We start from the raw sequence: 20,984 nt of genomic DNA, 5'->3' as shown, positions 1-20,984 counted from the left end.
TAATGTGAGTCTTCTAACTTTGCTCTTCTTTCTCAAGACCTCTGTGGCTATTTGACATCCTTTGTGGTTCCATAAAATTTTTTTGAATATTTGTTCTAGTTCTGTGAATTCCACTGTTGGTATCTCAATAGGAATTGCATTGAATCTAGATTGCTTTGAGTATTATGAACATTTTAATGATGTTAATTCTTCCTATCCATGAACATGGGCATATGCTTTCACTTATTTGCATCTTCTTCGATTTGTTTCTTCAGTGTCTTATTTTCCAAGCACAGCTCTTTTACCTCTTAGGTTAAGTTTATTCCTAGGTGTTTTATTTTTTTGAAGCAATTGCGAATGGCATTGTTTTCTTAGTTTCCCTTTCTGTTAGTTTATTATTGTTGTATAAAAATGCAACTGATTTTTGGATATTTATTTTGTATCCTGTTAATTTATTGAGTTATTAGTTCTGGTAGTTTTTTGGCAGAATCTTTAGGGTTTTCTATATACAGTATCATGTCATTTGCAAAAAATAGGTTTTAATTTTTCCTTTCCAATTTTGATGCCTTTTATTTCTTCTTCTTGTCTGATTGCTGTGGCTAGGACTTCCAGCACTAAGTTGAATAAGAGAGGTGAAAGCACACATTATTGTCTTGTTCCCAATCTTAATAAAAAAAAGTTTGTAGTTTTTTCCATTGACTATGATGTTGACTATGGATATGTAATATATGGCCTTTATTACAGTGAGGCATGGTCCTTCTATTTCTACTTCATTGAGAGTTATTCTCAGAAATGAGTGCTGAATTTTCTCAAATGCTTTTTCTGCATCTATTGATATGACCATGTGGTTTTTTCCTTCCTTTTGTTTGTGTGGTGTATCACATTTATTGATTTGTAGATATTGTACCAACATTGCATCCCCAGAACAAATCCCACATAATCATGGTATATGATCTTTTTAATGTATTCCTGGATCAGGTTTGCTAATGTTTTGTTGAGGGTTTTAGCATCTCTATTCCTCAGGGATATAGGCTTATAATATTTTTATTTGTAGTGTCTTTATTTGGTTTTGGAATTAGAATAATGCTGGCGTTGTAAAATGAGCTTGGGAGTCTTCCCTCCTCTTAAAATTTTTGGAATATTTTGAGAAGGAGAGGTGTTAGATCTTCTTTGAATATTTGATAAAATTTACCTGTGAAGCTTTCTGGTTCAGGATTTTTGTTTGTTGGGAGTTTTTTTGTGTAATTTTCACTAGTTGTAATCTGTAGATTCAGGTTCTCTTATTCTTCCTAATTCACTTTTGGAAACTTATATGTTTTTAGGAATTTACCAGTTTCTTCCAGATAATCCAAATTGTTGATGTATGGTTGTTTGTAATATTTCTTACAATCCTTTGTATTTCTTTGGTGTCAGTTGTTATTTCTCTCTTCATTTCTGATTTTGTTTATTTGGGTCCTCTTTTTTTTTCTTTTTTAAAACATTTTATTCATTTATTTTTTAGATAGAGGGGATGGAGGGAGAAAGAAGGGGAGAGAAATATCAATGTGTGGTTACCTCTCACATGCCCCCCCACTGGGGACATGACCCACAACCCAGGCATGTACCCTGACCAGGAATCAAACTAATGACCCTTTGGTTCACAGGCTGCCACTCAATCCACTGAGACATACCAACCAGGGCTCTTTCCTTTTTTGCTAAGTGTGGTTAAAGGTTTCTCAGTCTTGTTTATCTTTATAACCAGCTCTTGGTTTCATTAACTTTTTAATTATATTTTTAGACTCTATTTCATTTATTTATGTTATGATCTTTATTATTTCCCTCCTATTCACACTGGACTTTGTGTGTTGTTTTTTTCTTATTCCTTGAATTGTAAAGTTGGATTGTTTACTATAAATTGTTCTTCTTTCTTGAGATAGGCCTATTATGTTATGAATTTCCCCCTGAGGACTGCTTTTGCTATGTCCTATGAATTTTGGGTTGTTATATTCTCATTTACATTTGTTTCAATGTATCTTTTGATTTCTTCCTTGGATCTCACTGTTAATCCAGTTATTGTTTAGTAACATGTTATTTAACCTCCATGTTTTTGTGTGTTTTTCAGTGTTTTTCTTGTGATTGATTTCTATTTTCATACCATTATGATCAGGGAAAATGCTTGATATGATTTAATGTTCTTAAATCTATTGAGATTTATTTTGTGTCCTTTTTATTTTGCTTTTTTAAAAATTATTTTATTGTTGTTCAATTACAGTTATCTGCATTTTCTCCCCACCCCTCCCCCCACTCCATCCAAGCCCACTTCCCTCCCTTGCTTCCACCCTCCCCCTTGGTTTTGTCCATGTGTCCTTTATAGTAGTTCCTGAAAACCCATCTCCCCACAGTCCCCTACCCCCTCCCCTCTGGCTATTGTTAGATTGTTCTTAACTTCAACGACTCTGGTTATATTTTGTTTGCTTTTTTCTTCTATTGATTATGTTCTAGTTAAAGGTGAAATCATACGGTATTTGTCCCTCACCACCTGGCTTATTTCACTTAGCATAATGCTCTCCAGTTCCATCCATGCTGTTGCAAAGGGTATAAGCTCCTTCTTTCTCTCTGCTGCGTAGAATTCCATTGTGTAAATATACCATAGTTTTTGGATCCACTCATTTGCTGATGGGCACTTAGGTTGCTTCCAGTACTTGGCTATTGTAAATTGTGCTGCTATGAACATTGGGGTGCATAGGTTCTTTTGGATTGGTGTTTCAGGGTTCTTAGGGTATAATCCCAGCAGCAGAATTGCTGGGTCAAAGGGCAGTTCCAATTTTAGTTTTCTGAGGAAATTCCATACTGTTTTCCACAGTGGCCTCACCAGTCTGCATTCCCACCAACAATATACTAGGGTTCCCTTTTCTCCGCATCCTCTCCAACACTTGTTTGTTGCTTTGTTTATGATGGCCATTCTGACAGGTGTGACGTGGTATCTCATTGTGGTTTTAATTTGCATCTGTCTGATGGTTAGTGATGCTGAGCATCTTTTCATATGTGTCTGGGCCCTCTGTATGTCCTCCTTGGAGAAGTGTCTGTTGAAGTCCTTTGCCAATTTTTTAATTGGGTTGTTTGTCTTCCTGGACTGGAGTTGTGTGATTTCTTTTTTTATATATTTTGGAGATCAAACCCTTGTCCAAGGTATCATTGGCAAATATGTTTTCCCATATAGTTGGTTCTCTTTTCATTTTAATGCTGTTTTCTTTAGCCATGCAGAAGCTGTCTTATTTTGTGTCTTAACACATGGTCTATCTTAGAAAATTTCCATATGCACTTGAAAAGAGTGTATATTTTGCTGTTTGGGGGAGACATATTCTGAAGATATCAATCAAATCCATCTGATCTAGTGTATCATTTAAGGCCAGCATTTTCTTGTTGATTTTTTGTCTGGAAGATCTATCCATAGATGTCAATGGAGTATTAAAAACCCCTACTATGACTGTATTACCATCAATCTCTCCCTTTACATTTATCAAGATTCACATTTTATATTTAGGTGCTCCTATATAAGTACATAAATGTTTACAGGGGTTAAATCCTCTTGCTGGATTGTTCCCTTTATCATTATGCAGTGCTTTTCTTTGTCTCTTACTATAGCCTTTGTTTAAAAGTCTATTCTTTCAGGGTGGAGGCAGGGGAGGGAGGTGGGTTTGGCTGGGGTGGGGTGGAGGGGTGGGGAGAAAATGCAGACAGCTGTAATTGAACAACAATAAAAAAATGTTTAATTAAAAAAGTCTATTCTTTCAGATATAATTATTGCTAGTCTGTTTTTTTTTTTTAATTTCCATTTGCATGAAATATCTTTCTCCATCCCTTTACTTTTAGTCTCTGTGTATTGTTTCTCTGATTGGGTGTTGTTGTTGTTGTTTTTTACCTTGTCTTCCAAATTGCTAATTTGATCCTCTGCTTCATCCATCCTACTGTTTATTTCTTTAAATGTATTCTTCATTTCATATATTGTATTCTTTTGTTCTGAGGTGGGTGTCTTTTAGACAACATATGTATGGGTCTTATTTTCTTATCCACTCAGCTACCCTGTGTCATTTTAAAAATAATTTTTAGAGAAATGGGAAAGAGGGGTGGGGAGAGACAGAGAGACAAAGGAGGGAAGGAAGGAAGGAAGGAAGGAAGGAAGGAAGGAAGGAAGGCAGGCATTGATTTGTTGTTCCACTTATTTATCCATGCATTGGCTGATTCTTGTACATCCTTGACCAGGAATTGAACACAACACCTTGGTGTATTTGGAAAGTGCTCTAACCAAATGAGCTGCCCGGCTAGGGCCTAACCTATAATTTTGATTAGAGCATTTAAGCCATTTACATTTAAAGTGATTCTTGATAGGTGTATATTTATTGCCATTTTATAATTTTAACTATGTTCTTCTGGGTTTTCTTCTTCTTTTCCTCTTCCTCCTCCTCCTCCTTCTTACAGGCTCTTTAACATTTCTTATAATGCTGGTGTAGTGGTAACAAATTTCTTTAGTTTTTTCTTATCTGAAAAGCTCTTTATTTCTCCTTCAATTTTAAATGATAGCCTTGCTGAAAAAAAATAATCTTTGTTGTAGGTCCTTCTTTTTATAACTTTGAATATTTCATGCCAATTCCTCCTGGCCTGAAATGCTTCTTTTGACAAACCAGCTGACAGTCTTTGGGAGCTCCCTTGTAGGTAACTGTCTTTTGCTGCTTTTAGGATTCCCTATTTGTCTTTAACCTTTGGCATTTTAATTATTATGTGTCTTGGTGTGGGCCTTTTGGGGTTCATCTTGTATCAACACTCTGCAGTTTCCAGACTTATGTGTCTTTTTCCTTCACCAGGTTAGGGAAATTTTCAGTCATATTTTATCAGATAGGTTCTCAGTCTCTTGCTTTTTCTCTCCTCCTTCTGGTAACCCTATGATGCGAATGTTGTTAAACTTCATGTTGTCCCAAACATGAAGTTCCTTTAAACTATCCTCATTTTTTAAAATTCTTTCTCTGATTGGGTGTTGTTGTTGTTTTTTTTTACCTTGTCTTCCAAATTGCTAATTTGATGCTCTGCTTTATCCAACCTATTGTTTATTTCTTTAAATGTATTCTTCATTTCATATATTGTATTCTTTATTTATGTCTTTTTTATGGTTTTTATGTTTGTTTTAATGCTGTTGAGTATCCTTATTATCATTACTGATAAATTACTTGCCTCCATTTTATTTAACCCTTTTTCAGAAGCTTTCTCCTGTTTGTTTGTTTGGGGCCTGCTATTTTTGTCTCCCCATTTTGGCTGCCTCTTTGTGTTTGTTTCTATGTACTAGATAGATCTCGTATGACTTTTAGTCTTCATGGCATAGACTTATGTAGTAGATGTCCTGTGGAATCCAGTGGTGCAGTCTCTTGATCACATAAGCTGGGTGCTCCAGGAATGCCCCTACTTTGGGTTATGTGGGCCTTCCTGTTGTAATTTAATCTTAATTTCTATTGACTTTTTGTGCATGGGATCGACCCTCAGACTAACTGATTATGAGGCTCAATCCCCACCATAGCTGTGCGGGTGCTTGACCACATGAAATAGAATTTGCCTCAGCAGGGTTTCGTGCCTGCTGAGATCTCCCTTGTATATGTTGCTTGTAAAGCTTATTGGATTCTTCTCTGATGTTGCCTGAAGCTGGCCACTGAGTGTCTTGGTTCTGAATCTCTTGGGAAGTTCTAGTGCTAGCTAATGTCTGTTTCTTCCTGTGACTGGCCCTGGGCAACCTGTTTGAAGCAGTCTCAATGTAGCTTCTGTAAATCCTTGGTAATAAGACTTCTCTTCAGCTAGTCCTCAGTTAGTTATTCAGGATGATTGTTCTATAATTTAGGTGTAATTCCAGTTTGGTCCTGGGAGGTTGAGACTGTAGTTTTCACTTACTCTGCCACCATCTTGGAGTTGATGGGTTGTTTTCTTAATTTCCCTTTCTTTTTTTATTTTAAAGATTTTATTTATTTATTTTTAGAGAGAGGGATGGGAGGGAGAGAAACACCAATGTGTGGTTGCCTCTCACACACCTCTTACTAGGGACCTGGCCTGCAACCCAGGCATGTATCCTGACTGGGAACAGAACTGGTGACCCTTTGGTTTGCAGGCCAGCACTCAATCCACTGAGCCACAGCAACCAGGGCTAATTTCCCTTTCTGATAGTTCATTATTGCTGTATAAAGATGCAGTCTATTTCTGTATGTTAATTTTGTATCTTCTACTTTACTGAATTTCATTTATCAGTTCTATAGTATTTTTGCAGAATACTTAGGGTTCTCTATGTATAGTATAATGTCACCTGCAAATAATGAGTTCTCCTTCTCTCTTTCCGATTTGAACATATTTTATTTCTTTTTCTTGTCTGATTGCTGTGGCTAGGACTTCCAATACTATATTGAATAAAAGTGGAGAAAATGGACATCTTTTTCTTGTTTTTGATCTTAACAAAAAGGCTTTTAGCTTTTCATTGGTGAGTATGGCTTTAGCTATGAATTTGTCATATATGGCCTTCATTATGTTGATGTATCTTCCCTCTATTTCCATTTTGCTGAGAATTTTTATCAGAAATGGGTGCTACATTTTGACAAATGCTTTTTCTGCATCTATTGATATGAACACATGATTTTGTTCTTTATTTTGTTTGTATGGTTTATCACATTAATTGATGTGCAGATATTGTACCAACCTTGCATCCCAGGAATAACCACCTGATCATGGTGTATGACTTTTTAATGTATTGCTGAATTCAGTTTGCTAATAATTTCATTGAGGATTTTAGTATTGATGTTTATCAGAGATATTGGCTTATAATTTTTTCTTTGCAGTGATTTTATCTGATTTTGGAATTAGCATAATGCTGGCCTTGTAAAATCAGCTTGGGCATTTAATTTCCTCTTAACTATTTTGGAATATTTCAGAAAGATAAGTGTTAGTTCTTCTTTGAATGTGTGGTAAAATTCACCCGTGAAGCCACCCAGTCCAGGACTTTCTTTGGGGGGGGAGGTGCTTTCCAGAGCACTTTTTTAAAAAATGTATATTTTATTGATTACGCTATTACTGTTGTCCCATTCTTTTTCCCCTCTTTATCCTCCTCCATCTTGCACCATCCTCCCTCCAACATCCGCCCCCCAGTTCATGTCCATGGGTCATATATATAAATTCTTTGGCTTCTTCATTTCATATATTATTCTTAACCTCCCCTGTTTATTTTGTACCTACCAATTATGCTTATTATTCCCTGTATCCTTTCCCCCATTCTCTCCCCTTTCCCTCCCCATTGATAACCTTCCATGTGATCTCCATTTCTGTGATTCTGTTTCTGTTTAGTTGTTTGCTTAATTTGTTTTGGTTTTGCAACCATACTCAACCAATTCTCTGAGCATCCTGATGACCAGAGTTTTGAACTGTGCATCTGATAGATTGGCTATCTTTTGGTCACTTAGTCATATTTTTTTCTTGAGCTTTTATCTGTTCTTTCATTTGGGCCATTTTTTTTGTCTTCGTGTGCCTGTTACATAGTAAGGGGTGGAGCCTTACTAAGTATTCACCAGAGCGGGGCAACCCACATTCCTGCATTGTGGCACTGTATGTGGGGGAGTGGTCCAAGAAGGAACAATGCTACTTATTCAGCTCTCTGCCAGTTTTTAGTCACTTCTGCCACTACCCACAAGCAAATCGGGCCCTTCTGGTGCCGGTTCCCGGGTGGGTGGGTTTATGTATATTCTAGGGCCCTGTGGGTCTCTCCAACGAACTCTCCTATGAGGATGGCAGTTCCTCCTGCCACCTCAACCCCCATAGGTTTTTTCAGTCAGAGGTTTTGAGGCTTTATTTCCCTGCACTGAAACGTTGCACAGTCTGTCTTGCTCCCCAGTTGTTCCTCCTGATTGATCCACATGCAAATGTGGGATCGCCTGATCTGCCAGCTGCCACCTCGCCTGGTCCATGAGCCACCAACTTACCACAAGACCTCTCTGCCCCTCGTACCAGTATGGATGAATGTTTTTTCTTTAACTCCTTGGTTGTCAGACTTCCATACAGTTTGATTTTCTGTCAGTTCTGATTGTTTTCTGTTTTTAAATTTGTTGTCCTTCTTTTGGTTGTTCAAGGAGGCAAAATGTATCTACCTATGCCTCCAACTTGGCTGGAAGTTCTAAGTTGACATTTTTTTAAGATTTACTTATTTATTTTTAGAGAGGAGGAAGGAAGGGAACAAGAGAGGGAGAGAAACATCAGTGTGAGAGGGAAACATCGATCAGTTGCCTCTCATATGCCCCCCCAAACATGGATTGAACCCACAACTCAGGCATGTACCCTAACAAGGAATTAAACCTGCAACCCCTTCAATTTGTGGGGTAACACCCAACCAAATGAGCTACCCAGTAGGGTGAAATCTCTGCAAATTTGAAGCAGCATTGTTGTCATACTCAATAAAGGCAGTAAACTACAGAGGCTGAGAATGAGAGCTCTCAAATGAAAGAACCCAAATGCCTGTCAACTGACAAACAGATGGACAAGGGTGGTATATCCATACGGTGGAATACCATTCAGTCATAAGAAGGAGTAAAGTGCTGTACCATGCTGCAAAACGGGTGACCCTTGAAAATTTATGCTCATGGGGAAGAAGTCAGTCATTATTGACCACATGCAATAGGATTTCATTCACATGAAGTTTTTCACAATAGGCAAATCCACTAAAGGAGAAAGCAGATTAGTGGTTGTCAGGGACTGAGGGGAATAGGGGCAAGGGAGTGACTGCTAATGGATTCAGAGTTTCACTCTGGAGTAAAATAAATGTTCTAAAATTAGATTGTGATGATGGTCTGTGAATGTAGTAAAAACCACTGAATTGTACACTTAAATGGATGAATTGTATGCTATGTGAATTATATCTCAATAAAGCTAGTTTAAAAAATGGTAAGAGCTATGAAGTCATATTGCCTGTGTTTCAATTTCAGCTCAACTACCTAATAGCTTGTACAATCCAGAGCAAGTTATTTAACCTATTATTTTGTTTCATTTTCTCCTTCTATAAAAAGGGGACAGTAATACAAATAAAATCATGGAATGATACCAATAAAACAATACAAATAAAAATCAAGAGTAAACACATGTAAAGCCTGTTTAAGAGTGTGGCATACACTATGTGCTCTCTAAATGCAAGTAATTAATAAGGCTTATAGGAACAAGTGAGCAAGAGCTGTTAAAGAAGAGCCAAATGTCAAAGAAAAAAGTAGATGGGGTAGGTAAGTCACAGAACCGGGATCTGGGTCCTGGGAATGTACACTGGATGCTGATGTGAAGACTCTCTTAATGTATGCTACTTACATACCTAAGGGCCCACACTGGGAGTGCTGAGAATACCAGATGCCTGCACTCTGGCCCTCAAGTCATGGGTTCCACAATGACTCTAACGATCAGCTAAGTTTAAGCACACCTAGTATGTACCTCAGGGAGACGATCATGTCTAAACCAAGCAGGTCGAGCATTCCGAGTCCCACCAGAACCCCTAGGCAATGGCAGGCGGGACCAGGGGCAGGGCTGATTACAACTGTGGGAGTTTTCCTATGCCAGCTGAGGAAAGGGTAGGGGTGGGAGATGCCTAAGTATAAGTAGGTCTAGACACCTGGACCCTTAAGACATCCTTGAAGGCCTTCGAGGTTACCAGAGGAAAACATGCAATGAACAGATTTGTGCTGCCTTAGGAGGAGTGACAATTTTGGAAAGTCTCAAATGACAAACTAGAAAACAGAGCAGTGGTACCATGGCCCTTCAACATGAATGACTGGGTCTGACTTACCCAAGGGGAAACATTCACATAGTAGGGCTGAACATTTAGGCTTGTGTTTTTACTAAGGACATGTTCTTCCATTATTAAATGTCTCCTCACAGATTTCCTTCTGAAAAATCACAGGATTATAGAAAGTCAGAACCAACAGACACAAGTTCATCAGAGCCCAGCTTTCAAGATCAATACTCAAAGTATCCCACTCAAAGAATTGTTACTGTCAACACATCTTATACCTGATATCATGTGAGGATGGTTGGCAATAAGAAACAAGCCATTTATTTGTAACAAGTTGAGCATAATGTTAAATTGGACTGGATTATATGAAGAAAAAAGCACAGAAGACCCTAGCATGCTCTGAACAGAACTTCTGGATGTTACAAGAGGGGAGATTAAACAGAGAAAGAGGAGGAAATACTCACTGGCCTAGAATCCCATAGGCTTCTCAACTGCAAGTCCCCTCTTTGCAGACAACTCCCATTGGGAGTTATATGGTACTTACCTCAAAGTCGGTGCCTGACAGCCAGTTTACACTGAAGACTTCAGTGAGGGGACTAGAGTTGATTATCATGGGAAACCCTGGGATCACAGGTGACAGTGATGCTGATAATTGTACAGAAAACCTGTACACTGAAGTCTCAGGTGGAGAATTCTCTGTCACGTTACTTGTAGCAGGTAAGTGAATTAGGTATAGCGCCTCTCCTCCTATAAATTTAAAAAACATAAAAATTACATGGACACAAAGCCTTTAGCTGGGAAGAGGGATTTAACAGCTTTTTCTCTGCTTCAACTTGTAGCTCAGAGTGGCAATGGAACCTGTTCACTCCCCAAGAACGAATACTCTTGCCAAAACCTGGAAATGGAAATGTGAGTTCTCCTTGGAGCCAAGAAAACAATCACCACCAAATGACCATGAAATCAGCTTTTCTCATTCTGCAAATAAAGCTGCTGCTTTCTCTTGTCTCCCTGTTTCCCTTCTCTTTTCTCCCAATCTTTGTGAAGAGCCAGGGAAAGAGAAACATCACCTCAGCAGACAGATACCCATTTGAAGTATCTAATCTAGCCATGATATTCTCTCTCTTACAAGGGCCTAGTAGTTTACAAGAGCTTATTTTCCTTTTCGGTGTCAATGTTTCATTCATGAGGTCATCTGAGAATTGAGTGTGCATGACTGAAGAGCTCCAAAATCATGGTAGATCTCCCCACATTCATAAGTAATCTCAGGTACAATTAGTTGTTATTATTTGGTGCTCTAGGTGTCATGTAGAGAGTCAACCAGTACTTCTTGTTTGACAGATTACGTCCTGTTTCACAGAGAAGGAAATGAGATACTTAGAAAAGGTATGTGAATTGCCTTGGACAATATTACAGACAGGGATTTTTACAGTGTAAGAGAAGGTATGTTTCTTCCAGGAACTCCTTGGGACATTCTGAGGGTTCCTTGACACTTTGTGAGACTTTACCAAAAGGCAGGAGAGCAGCATGTCCTTCATGCTTCCATATGATGGGTACTGTAGGGGTGGAATAGTGCCCCTAAAAATTCATGTCCACTCAGAACCTTAGAATGTGCCTTACTTGGAAATAGAGTATTTGCAGATGTATTAATAATCAGTTAAGAGGAGATCATACTGGATTAAGGTGGGCCCTAAATCCAGCAACCGGTGTCCTTATGAGGACAGGACACAGAGACACACAGAAGGAAGAGGGCCATGTTAGGACGGAGGCAAAAGTGAAATGATGCAGCTACAAGCCCAGGAATGGCAGGCAACCTCCAAGAGCTGGGAGGTGGGCATGGAACAGATTCTCCCTCGAAGGCTGTAGAAGGAACCAACCCCGCCAGCACCTTTATTTCAGACTTCTGATCTCCTAAACAGTGAGATAATAAATTTCTGTTGTTTTAAGCCTTCCAGTCTGTGGTAATTTGTTATAACAGCACTGGGAAAATCATAAAATTGCTATTTATCCAATGTTCCAAATAGATGCATAAAGTAAAAACTTTTCTCACATTTACTCCTCAAACAATCCTTTCAAATAGGTACTAATGTCATTTTACAGATGGGGGAATGAGCTAAAGGACACGCAATGAATATAATAGTCCACCTTATCCACAGGGATACTGTCCAAGACCCGCAGTGGATCCCTGAAACCACAGATGGTCGAAACCCTATCCATACTATGTATTTTCCTATACATTCACACTTATGATAAAACTTAATTTATTAATTAAGAACAGTAAGAGATTACCAACAATAACTAATAGTAAAATAGATACTCTGGTTTCTCTTCAGATTGTATAAATCTTTCGCCTTTTACTAATAATAAAATAGAAAACTTATAACAATATACTGTAATAAAAGTTATGCAAATGTGGTTTCTCTCTCAAAATATCTTACTACACTGTGCTTACATTTTTAATTAAAGGAAGCACTTCATTGGCTTCTCTTTCGTGTATCAGAATTGCCAGCATTACTGCTCCTGTGCTTTGGGGCAGATATGAGGTGAAACAAGGGTTACTTGAACACAAGCACTACAATAGCCCAAGGGATGGCTAGTAAGTGACTAATGGGGTGGGGGGTCGGCCTACAGCTTGGAGATGCTGGACAAAGGGATGACCTGGGCGGGGCCGAGCAGGACAATATCAGATAACGTGAAATTTCATCATGCTACTCAGAATGGTATGCAATTTAAAATTTATGAGTTGTTTATTTCTGGACTTTTCTGTTTAATATTTTCAGGCCACAGTTGACCACGGATAAATGAAACTGTGGAAAGCGAAACCACAGATAAGAGGGGGACTACTGTGGTAAGTAACAAAAAAAGCCACCTCTCAGGTCCCAATGTTGGCCACCATCAGACACTACAGACAAACGAAGTGGAACGAGTGGAGAGGTACAGGGCAACAGAAGTGTCTGTCCTACTGAAAGGTGTAAAATGTCTAGAAACAAACAAGACATGGAAAAATGTTGGCTTTTTAAAGAGAATGTTTTTATTTCAAATTTGGAGATGCAAAGGAATAATGAAAATGTAGGAAAAATTGAAATATAAAGACAATCATTGAGATAAATGTTCATAAATCTAAAATCACTTTATTTATATTTGAGCTAAAATGCATTGTGCATAAGTTATTTTTACTTGCTGAATTATACAGGTTTATGGACAAGGACTCAGATAAAGTAAAACAGCTGAGGTTTAAACAGATATGAATATGAATAGATTTTTAAAAATCTATAAAAAGTGACTTTAGTAATATACCATTCCTGTTGTAAAAACCAGGAGCAAAATAGTATACTTGGAGTATTTAGAGGTAAAATGTTCCCCAAAATGGTTTTTCAAAATGAGTAAAATAATCAATTGCTTTGGTGCACTGGGTTTTTTAGGCATAATTCCCTCGTGCCCTCTTTTCTCACAAATGAAATTCAGCAGAGCGCCCCCTCGAGTTGTTCATGAGCATGTTCAGCAGGACAAGAACAGTCATAAGTAAAATGAAAGGCTGGCAATTTGTCTCAGACAATTTCCCACCTTCTCTTGGCCCCTCCCATTCACCCTAGGGACTTATGCCCTTCCAACCCAGAAGGAAGGAAGCCTCTGCTCAGATTTAACTCGCTAGGTTTTTCTCAATAGCCTGGTGAATTATATCTTTGCTAAAACAAGTAACTACTTGCATTTACTAAGAACCTACTCACCAGACATTGTGCTAGCTACTTTACTGCCTGATCTCATCCACTCTAAACATGATGAAGGTGTTGCTGCCATTTCACACATCTGAGATTACACACTCAGTGAGCAGCAGTGGAGGGCCCTCTGAGCCTTGGAGATAACAGGCTGCACATACTCCCTGCAGCGGCCGTCACTCCATGCTTGTCAGGTAACTGTACACATGTGATACAGCCTAGTTTTTTTCTATGACCAGGCAACAGTGTAGCAAGATGGTGCTGGAGCCTGGTATGAAACTAGCCCCCCAGATGTTAGATTTGGGTGATGCTATCTGTAAGAGGCTGTTTTTGGAACAACTTAAGGAATTGCGCTTCAATTTAGCTGGATGTAGGCTCGGGTATCAGAGGCTTGCTAAGCCCCACTCAGGGCTTTCCACAGTCTCCCACTAAACAGGCAGATTACTATAACCACCAACCTTGGTGTGTCTCCTCTGGAGAACTGGGGAGGTAGACCAGCTATGCCTCCCAAATATTCTCAGGTCACAGCTCCTAGTTCGCTTTGCTAGGAGTATATTAATTGATCTTACCACATTAATTATAACTTTGATAAGTGTAGAGTTTGAGAAACTAATTTCATAAAAGAACTAGCCTTTCAATTCAAGGCATCGGAGTCCAAGGACAGGATCCTTCACAGCTCTATGCTTCCTCCAGGTATTAACATGGATTTTCATAGTCTTCCCTGAATGGTCACTTTTTACATGGCGATGAGGGAGATATTTCGGAGCAAGAAGTGGATTTATCCAGTGCCCCTCAAGCAATTTGTGCTGGGTACTGCCTGTTCCATGGATGGATAATGCCAGACTGTGTCCTTTCTGGCTGGCATTCTTACTGGTGATGTTCCGCTTTCATCTGGTGGCCTCTTTTCCCAGGGCAAGGTCATGTCTTGCAAGTGAATTAGAAAAACTTTGCAGTAGACAAAAGTTTACCAATTATCAATTTCTGGAGAAATTGATAAAAAAGATAGCTAAGCTGGGATCTCTCAACTTTTAGTTCAACACCCACTTCCTCCAGCTTCCTCGTTATTTAAAAAAGTAGTAGTAGCAGTAGTAATAGCAATAACAATAATAATTAGTGGCAAGGGGCCATGTCTTAAGAATAAAGCATTAGTAAGATTTTTAAAATCACAAAATGTTTAACCCATTCATTACGCAAATAAGTTAAAAGGATGTGTCCAAAGGCACCAGCTAATCAGTGGCTCAGGAAAGGTTGGGTGCTGGGGGCCCACCCTCCCTAAGACACTAAGCACTTTCCTTCTGAGGCTGGTCACTCAGACTTCCTTTGGTGGTCTGAGTGCTACAGAACAAGAAAGATGCTTTAATGGGATTTGACTTACACATGCATCTTAATTAAGAATCAAATTAAAATTGCTTAAGCATGCAGTTTAAAAAAGAAAAAGCACACTAAAGATTTATCATCAGTCACTGAACCCACTGAAATTTCTCGCTGTGGTTGAGATCTGGATGGATGGTGTCCTCACTCGTCTAAAGATGAGCAAAATCACTGTCCTGCCAGCAAAGGACCAACAAGGCTTGCTCCTGGAGCATGTGTTGGAAGACTTAGGCCTCGACAGCCTGTTACTGGGGAGGAAGCTGTCCACCCTGGGCCTTGGACACTAAAAGTGATGATGTGGTTCAGGGATTTGGGCTGATACCATCTCTCCCTCCCGGATACAGCTGCTCTCACTTACACCTCTGCTTCCAGTAAATACCTCTTCATTCTCTCTAGTAACTAATCAAGAAGGTAGTGATAGAAATCAGGGGAGACCGTGAAAAGAGCCTTGCCTCTACTTGACTGTGGGTCCTTGAGCTAGTCTTTCAACTTCTCTGGGGCCCTCAGTGAACTCTATCTCTCAGGACTGTGGTGCCATACTAACAGTTGTTGTTAAACAGAGTTCAATTGCTAAAGAAGACTCACAGGACCCAAGTGAGAATGCTTACAAATTTATAGTTTATAACAGAAAAAGAAGGCAGTATAGCAATTTCATTAAAGTAAAGATATGTATCAGAGCTGAAGGCTACCTTGTAGCATGAGGACTAGAGAGGCCAGATGCCAGTCCTGTTGTCCTCCTCTCTCGAAGGGCCATGACAAAATGCACTTGCTCAGACCAGGAATCATCAACATATCCACAAATACCTTGGAACTAGGAAGCCCAAAATAGAATCTCTGCTGGAAACATATTTTTCTGGTCATGTAGGTGCTATCTTGTTATATAACCAGCCTCTATAGCAAAACCATTCCCAAACTCCCAGGACTCATGGTCACAAAGCAGCACTGTTAATCAGCATGCTTCGTGCCTTGACCAGAGATCAGTCCTGTACAGAAACTTTAGCAAAGCAATGGAGGCTAATTCCAGACCTAGCAGAATTCACTCTCATAGCAAAGGTACCATATAAGAAAATGCATTTGCTTGATAAAGTATAAAACATTATAGAATGTTGTTGTTTCAGTATATGCAACATCTTCCTATGTTCTTAGTTTCTTTTTTATTATTTTTATTGTATTTTTTCCATTACCATTTAGTTCCCATTTACTCCCCTCCCCTCCCCTTCCCACCACCATCACCCCACTGTTTTCCATATCCATGAATGTCTTTAATTTCTACAGTAAATACCTTCCTAGATGGGATGCTTGCCCACGCCCTTTTAGGGTCTGATCAATGCCAGGCAAGACTCAAAGAAGGGATCCCTTAGCGGGACACAGAAGAAAAGATGGTGACTCTACTAGTGACCCTGTAAATTACACCAGGTCATAATTAGCATAAGGAAGATGTGTCAGTCTTAGAGTGTCTGGCGCTAGCCTGAGAAGGGCTGATTTCTTGCACACCTCTTTCAGCTCCACAGAGGTGGAGAAGAAGGTGGATTCCAATGACCGAATGCTTAAGCCAGAGGTGAGAGGGAAACAACCAGACTGCCTTGGGGACGGCAGAAGGAGACAGAAGGAGAGTAGGGATGGACTTCTACTTTGTGCTGAGTCAGCTCTGAACATGGAAGTGATGTGACAGAAAAAGTAGAAACTTTTGCAATGTTCTTTGGACCCCACATATAGAATTAATCAGTGACAGAAATACTTTCTGGAAATGGACTGCACTTTCCTGCCTTTTCAAATGATGAAGGGGTTGTGCCTAGTCCTCGGGGAACATGAAACACTGAGCCTTGAGCCTCTTTTTCATTTCCCAGCGATAATGAGGGCTCAGCACAGATGGCAGGATTGAGGGGTCTTCCTGGAGAGACCTGAGATAGTCTCATGCTGGGTGGCCAGTGGACAAAACTCAGGTTAGTGGAGCTGGTGGTACCTTTTTCATGTTCATGTGGATCTCCCAGCTACCAAAGACTCCTTCTTTCATTAAACACTACAGCATCTTTAATTTCCATGAGAGTAATACAAGAGCTAGTTCCTTGGAGGCTTTCTCAAAATGTAGACAACTTCAGTGTACAGTGGATTTAGGTGCACCAGGGGGTTTTGCTAAGTCTTCTATCTTCTAGGAATGATGTGTGGTCATTTGGTACTGATGGAGCCAGAAGTTTGTTATGTCTCAACTCTTCCACCAGTCTAGTTGGGACTTTTGTCTAGTTCATGTTCTGTGGGGCTTTCCTTTGTAAGCTGTTGTTGGAATGGGACATTATTGCATCTCAGAAAGAAACTGTTTCATTTCCCTTATCTTAATAGGAGGTAGAAAGGAAAGAAGCTGATTTACATGACAATGTTAAGCAGGAAGAAGATCTAAATTTCTGCATTTGAGGGGTATCAGTAAATGTTAAAAGACAGACCCAAAAAGGGAAGATGATCAACAAAAACAACATTTATTGGATACCCTGTAGTATGTGGCACTTGGAGACCACAGAGCAATAAGAGATGTGAAACTTGTTATTGCAGAACTAGCATGCTGGTTGAGGAGGCAGGACAGACACATACCAGATGAATTATAGTATGATAACTCATGCTCCCTCTCATTGAGCACTTATTCTGTGTTATGCACTGTGCTAAACCTTTGGCATGAATTCTGAGTACAGGCAAGAGGAGCTCCAAGGTACAGTAGGAAGAGTGCCTACCAAGAGCTAGGCCAATCTGGGAAGCCTCCATGGTGGGGCTTGAGTTGGGCCTTGGAGGATACATAGGAGTTATACCTAGTGAGAGGAAAGAGGATAGTGGAGAAAATTATTTCATTTGAGATTATTATAGTGATACCTGCTTCCAATATCCTGAAAGCAGGTGCTGGTGTGACTGTCCCCTCTCCTAATCCTCTGTGACCCAAATGTTTGACAGTGATGGCACAGGTTTGGTCAGGTTCTGAGACTCACAGAAAAAGGTGAGAGAGAAACAGTTTGCATCACAGCAGACATTCCCCCCAAAATAGACTTTAGCCAGGAGGAGCAGAAGCATGGTACAGTGCATGGTCTTCTGGAGAGGAAAGGATCTGAATGTGGTTTTTACCAGAAACTTCAAATATTTCTTGCAAATCTTTAAGATCAGTTCCTTTCACACACCTGATGATAAAGTTCTAAATGATAGTGTTCAGTATGAAACAGCGGGTTCTTTCCAACCTCACTCTTCCCTCAATGACAATAAATGTCACCTCTTGGCGCAAATGATTATGGTCCTAAAAGCCTATTTTTCTAGGAAAATCTCAAATGTTTATTTCAAGTGACATTCTGAGCTGCTCAAGGCCCAGCCTCATATTTACAGTTCCTCCTGCCGTCTGCTGAGTCTAAAAGACTAAGATTAAAAAATGTTCGATATTAGGAAATTCATTTATTTATTTATCTTATTAGCAAGTCACGGGGTAAGTCAACTGGTCGTTTCCATAGATGCTGAAAAATCTGCATCTGCATTTGATTCAAAAGTTCATTTTGATTTAGAAATAAATATCTTAAATAAAAATAAAGGCTATATTCTTAATATATAAAATATTTCTCACCAAAAGCTAGTGTCATGCTTAATGGGGAATAAAGCAAGAATGCACATGCTTCTCATTGTTTAACAGCAGTCTGAAAGTACAGACCCAGGAATTAGACAAGAAAAAGAAATGAGATAGAAAAATAGGTGAGAACAAGTACAAATGTTTATTATTTTCAAACCTGGAAAATGAATGAGAATCAACTGAAAAACACTTACAAATAATAAAGTAATTTATTAATAGACTTCCATACATTGTAATATCAGTTAAAAGATACAAGTAAAGAAAAATTCTATTTACAAATTCAAGAAAAACCAAAAGAAAGAATTAGAAATAAGCATAATCAGAATGTGCTAGATCTATATGAAGGAAACCTTAAAATACTCCTCAGGAAAATGAATGAGGACTTGAACAAGTATCCAAAACTCTTTGGGTAGGAAGACTCAGTGTCACACAGAATAAGGGCTAACATTCACCAAGGATTCACTATGTACCAGACACTCCTCTGTTTCACCCAAATAACTCATCAAAGATGTAAATTATATCTAATCTCTAAATTAAACATGATTGAATTCCATACATTATGTATATACTACCTATTCAAAAATAAGATTTAATTTAAAAAGTTCAATTTCAATAATTCAAGCTGACAACATTAAAAAGGTCACCCAAGATTCTTGAAGCTCTTGAATAAGGAAGAAGATGTGCAAGAAGAACTAGTTTGACTCTTTGGCTCTTCCACCAGAGGGCATTTCCTCTACCCTAGAGAAAATGCTCCTCTGTACCTCAGTTTTTCACAGGATGACTTGCCAAGTTCAAGTTGCCCCCAGAAGTCTCCAGAGAAAAGCCAGAATCTCCACAAAGACTGACTTGACATACTCACTGAAGGATTCAGAACAAGTCTTCCTAGAATGTGCCACTTTGACAATACAGACTATTTTGAGCTGAAGACATTGAAGACCCAAAAAGATTCAGGAATAGCTTTAAAAAAAAAAAATCCTCCCCCTTAACTTTCTAAAATAATTTAGATAGAGGGCATGGTCTAGGAAGAAAGCTATCACCGAAGATAACTACAAAGGATGTGAGCTAAGTGTGGTGGGCTGGGGGAGCTCAGCAGGGCCTGGAGGTCAAAGTCCTTTCTGTGTCCCCTCAATTGTGAGGCTCAATTGCCTGACTTCCTGTAAGCTTCATATTCTTATGGGGCCCCCATACATACATAATTAAATTTGTTTTTCTACTGTTAATCTGTCTTATGTCAATTTAATTAATAGACCAGCTAAAAGGACCTAGAAGAGTAAGGAAAAATATTTCCTCTCCTATAGCACTAAGCTCTGCTATGAAAATTATTTTCCCAACTTTGGATCTTGGAAGGACTTCCAGTTTAGGCCAGTTATCACCAGAGGGAAAGTGAAGCCTGTACAAACATGGACTAGACTGCCTTCTTTAGGTACCCCTGTTCTCTGGGTTACTCCTACCCCAGCCTCCCAGGGCTCACTGTTGCTACATCATCTCATTCATCAGGACAGATAAGCCCCCAGTTAATCTAGGTCTCCCAGAGGCAATTTCCTCTTTCAGGACTTTATCAAACAGTGTCATGCAAACTGAGTCCGGGAAACAAGGTGGCAAAATGGAGTTCCTACCTGACGTGGCACCCAGGAGAACCAGAAGAAGGACTGCTTCCTGCATATCTGATAGTTCAACTCTGGGCCTACTTCCAGCAAATTATCCAGGAGCTGAATCCCACCTTATACCCAAAGTGTATTCCAGATGCCACTCATCTTCTCTTCCTGGTTTTGTTGCTATGCAAGAAATCAAACAGAGGCTTGGTGGTAACTAAGGGAGACTCTAAACACCACAGAACTGTTTGTTCTTTGATTACCTGCTTCTGTGACTGCAAGGTACCCAGGAGGCCAGCCAAGCAACTCTGGTTGGCTCAGGGTCCATCTTAAAATTCCAACCTACTGTGTGGACAGAGAGGACCAAAGAGAAGTCAAAGAGCAAAGAAAGAGCGGAGACACTGAGATGACAGCAAAAGATGGACATGAACACAGTCACCCATGATGAGCTCAATCACCCTATAACCAGGCATTTTGTCTTTCTCAGAAGCAGGGGTGGGGAAGTGAGAATTTTTCTGCTGACTAAATTGATGAGTTGGACTCAGAGTTGGGAGTAGACGCCTCCTCAAGGCAGCCTTGACTCCTCCATCACACTGCCGCTGCCACTCTAGCTCTCAGAGGAGTATGTGGAGGGCGATTATTGGAGTAGCAAGCTTCTGCCCAGTGGGGAGTGATGTGGCCCATCCCTCAGGTCTGGTGCTGCCCTATCCAGTGCTTTCCTGTCCTATGCAACCCTACACCAGGCTCCAGGCCTGACAAGTGAAACACAGCTAGGCTGGAGTCCAGACTCCACTGGGAGAGGAATGTTGGCAGCAAAGAAGGAGGATGGCTGTGGAGCAGCCTGCTCCCTTGATGCTGCACAGTGAGAATAGTTGTGGATACAGTGGAAGGGAGTTGGACTTGGACACTCTCTCCTGCTCCTTTCACTTGAGAACTGCTCCCTGGGGGAGGGGAGCCCAACAGCTCAGGCCAGTGACAGG

At 39.7% G+C, this 20,984-nt stretch overlaps 1 protein-coding gene across 1 annotated transcript in view; it reads right to left on the bottom strand.

Annotated features, from left to right (window-relative positions):
* CDHR3 (cadherin related family member 3) overlaps positions 1-20,187 on the bottom strand; it is an 86,126-nt gene extending 65,939 nt beyond the window's left edge. Inside the window, exons 1-2 of the mRNA XM_024557366.4 lie at positions 20,029-20,187; positions 10,284-10,486 (exon numbers count right to left, since the gene is read on the bottom strand). Coding sequence (XP_024413134.2) covers positions 10,284-10,486; positions 20,029-20,074 — 249 coding nt within the window. The 5' untranslated portion in view covers positions 20,075-20,187. The remainder of the gene's footprint in view (positions 1-10,283; positions 10,487-20,028) is intronic.
* Between the last annotated feature and the right edge of the window lie 797 nt (positions 20,188-20,984).

This window comes from Desmodus rotundus, chromosome 6 (assembly GCF_022682495.2).
Source record: "Desmodus rotundus isolate HL8 chromosome 6, HLdesRot8A.1, whole genome shotgun sequence".
In the NCBI taxonomy this organism is placed as follows: Eukaryota; Metazoa; Chordata; class Mammalia; order Chiroptera; family Phyllostomidae; genus Desmodus; species Desmodus rotundus.
This window is presented reverse-complemented; position numbering and strand designations above follow the sequence as displayed.